This window comes from Limulus polyphemus, unplaced genomic scaffold, assembly GCF_000517525.1.
Source record: "Limulus polyphemus unplaced genomic scaffold, Limulus_polyphemus-2.1.2 Scaffold3290, whole genome shotgun sequence".
Taxonomy (NCBI): domain Eukaryota; kingdom Metazoa; phylum Arthropoda; class Merostomata; order Xiphosura; family Limulidae; genus Limulus; species Limulus polyphemus.
In genome coordinates, this window is record NW_013668900.1 from 33,396 (window position 1) to 35,812 (window position 2,417).

At 28.7% G+C, this 2,417-nt stretch overlaps 1 protein-coding gene across 1 annotated transcript in view; it reads left to right on the forward strand.

Annotated features, from left to right (window-relative positions):
- Positions 1-2,417, forward strand: part of LOC106469082 (multidrug resistance-associated protein 1-like) — a 32,766-nt gene that overhangs the window by 27,786 nt on the left and 2,563 nt on the right. The window contains exons 12-13 of the mRNA XM_022397493.1: positions 1,011-1,112; positions 1,899-2,045. Coding sequence (XP_022253201.1) covers positions 1,011-1,112; positions 1,899-2,045 — 249 coding nt within the window. The remainder of the gene's footprint in view (positions 1-1,010; positions 1,113-1,898; positions 2,046-2,417) is intronic.

Here is a 2,417-nt window from a genome sequence, read left to right on the forward strand (position 1 = left end):
TGATGCTATTAAATATGTATAGTGGGCATAGATGGAAGGTGATACTATTAAATATGTATAGTGGGCATAGATTGAAGGTGATACTATTAAATATGTATTAGGGTATAGATGGAAGGTGATACTATTAAACATTTACAGCAGACATTGTTTGTAAATTAGTGTATTAAACTTGTACAGTGAATGGAATTTGTTGGAAGATTATAATACATGTAACATATGTTTATGAATTTATGTTCTCTTGTGTAAAAACCTTACAAAAAGATAAATCATGTATATCATTTAATTCTTCATAACATTTGTTGATTTATTAGATATTTGGGTTTAGTCTTTAATTAAAAATTATACTTTTATTTCAAAAGTAGACAAATTGTTTATATTTTCAATTTAAAACCAGTACATTTAGGAAACTTAAATATCAATGTTTCGTTAAAGAGTAAAAAACACATTTGTGGGCAAAATGTAAGGTAAAATATTTATCATTAGTTACAGCCAACTAGTTTTCGTAGCACAGTTACCATCATCGTGGCAAGTGTCTGGTGATAATGATATCTGTGTTACTGTTAGTCGGCTGTAACAAATAATGAATATTTTTTTCTTTTGTTATGCCAAAAAACATCAGTTTTTGTGTTTTTCATTCTTAATATGGTAGCGTAATGTGCCCGAAAAAAGATTATCAATATTTCACTTAGATTACTTAGAACAAGAAGAAGGTAAGGACCTTGTATTAAATATGAAACTATAAACCTAGTAAAGCTGGATATATTTAATGTCCAAGTCACAAATTTTGCTACCTGCACATTTCTTGTGTATTAAATGTTATTTGTAAATAAACTGGAAATATACAAATATCTCTAAATGCATTATTACATCTAAGCTTGAAAACAGCTTGCAAACATGGTTTAAGCTTTTAACAAATTTTAAGATATGGCCTTTGTTGTTGTTTTTATATAACTTTGGTACAGGAGAACAATAATTATGAAGATAATAAGTATCAAACTCTGCTTTTTCAGGTCACCGTAACTTTGAACTGGATGGTTCGCATGAGTTCAGAGCTCGAGGCCAACATTGTGTCAGTAGAAAGGATATGTGAATATTCTCAAACACCTAATGAGGTAATGATTTAGGATCTAGTCACCAAATATGTGAAAAAGATTTACACAGAATATCAGTAAAAAGATACAGCTACCACAAAACTACTGAATTATCAGCTTTACTTAAGCAGTGTTAGTGTTTTGTTGATTTTCTTCAGAATCAATAAAATACATTAGTTTCAATACTTAAAAGCATTATTACATTTCAGGTCACATGAGTATGATTTTAGCTTCCGAATTATTTCAACCTATAAACTGCATATTTATTTTAAAGGCATGCATGAATTGATAATATTACAATTTACTTTTTGTTTTAAACATCAAAATATTCTGATAAATCTGTTACCAGCCTTCGTTGACATCATAACACTAATCTTGCATGTTGGTGTTGAAAATACTTGACAAATTATGACAAGTTTCAGTTGCTATATTAAAAGAAAAAACAATAAGAGATAGTAGGAAAATCAATGTTAAGAATTACAGATAATTTTACAAATAGTATTTGAGTATACAACTAAGTGGACGGGCAGATTCTTAATTTCATGATATTCTTGTTCTGACACTTAATAATCAAGAAGTTTTGTTGAAATTGTTATTGAGCCACCATTTCAGTCAAAGTAATGTGTTTTACTTATTTTTGTTTCTTTGCTTCAAAACCAAACGCCCTTATATTTTATATACAAATACTAGCATGATTTAAGAATGTGTTAGTTCTATAACAGCTTTTAAGTACAGGCCTAATGACTAGTATTTTCTCTGTGTTATACAACAAATGGTTTTCACTTTGGTATTTTTATTATGTTAAAGGCACCATGGATCACTGAAGAACACCAACCACCCAAGTCCTGGCCTAGTAAAGGTGCTATGAAAATTAATCAGCTTACTGCACGTTACAGAGAAGGACTAAATCCTGTTCTTAAGGAGGTAACCTGTGATATAAAAGAAGGAGAAAAGGTAAAATGACTCATGATAAATATTCTAAAAAAAAACTAGTGCATTCAAAGCAGTGATAATTATGTAAAAATAATTTTTATAGGCTTTGTTAACCAATCAGAATGATTTTTTTGTAGTAGTGATGTTATTTAAACATCTTTATAGTTAACAATAACTGCTGGCCAAAGTAAGATCAGAACCAGAAAATAATTATTGGAATACATTGGTTTGCCAATCAGGTATCTTTGTTATGATTAGTATTTTTGAACGTAAGTAATCCCATGAAGTTCTGTCAACTTAAAAACTTGGGTTAGTAATAAATCCTTAAGGCTAAACTAGTGTAATAATATATATATATATATATATATATATATATATATATACGTATTATGT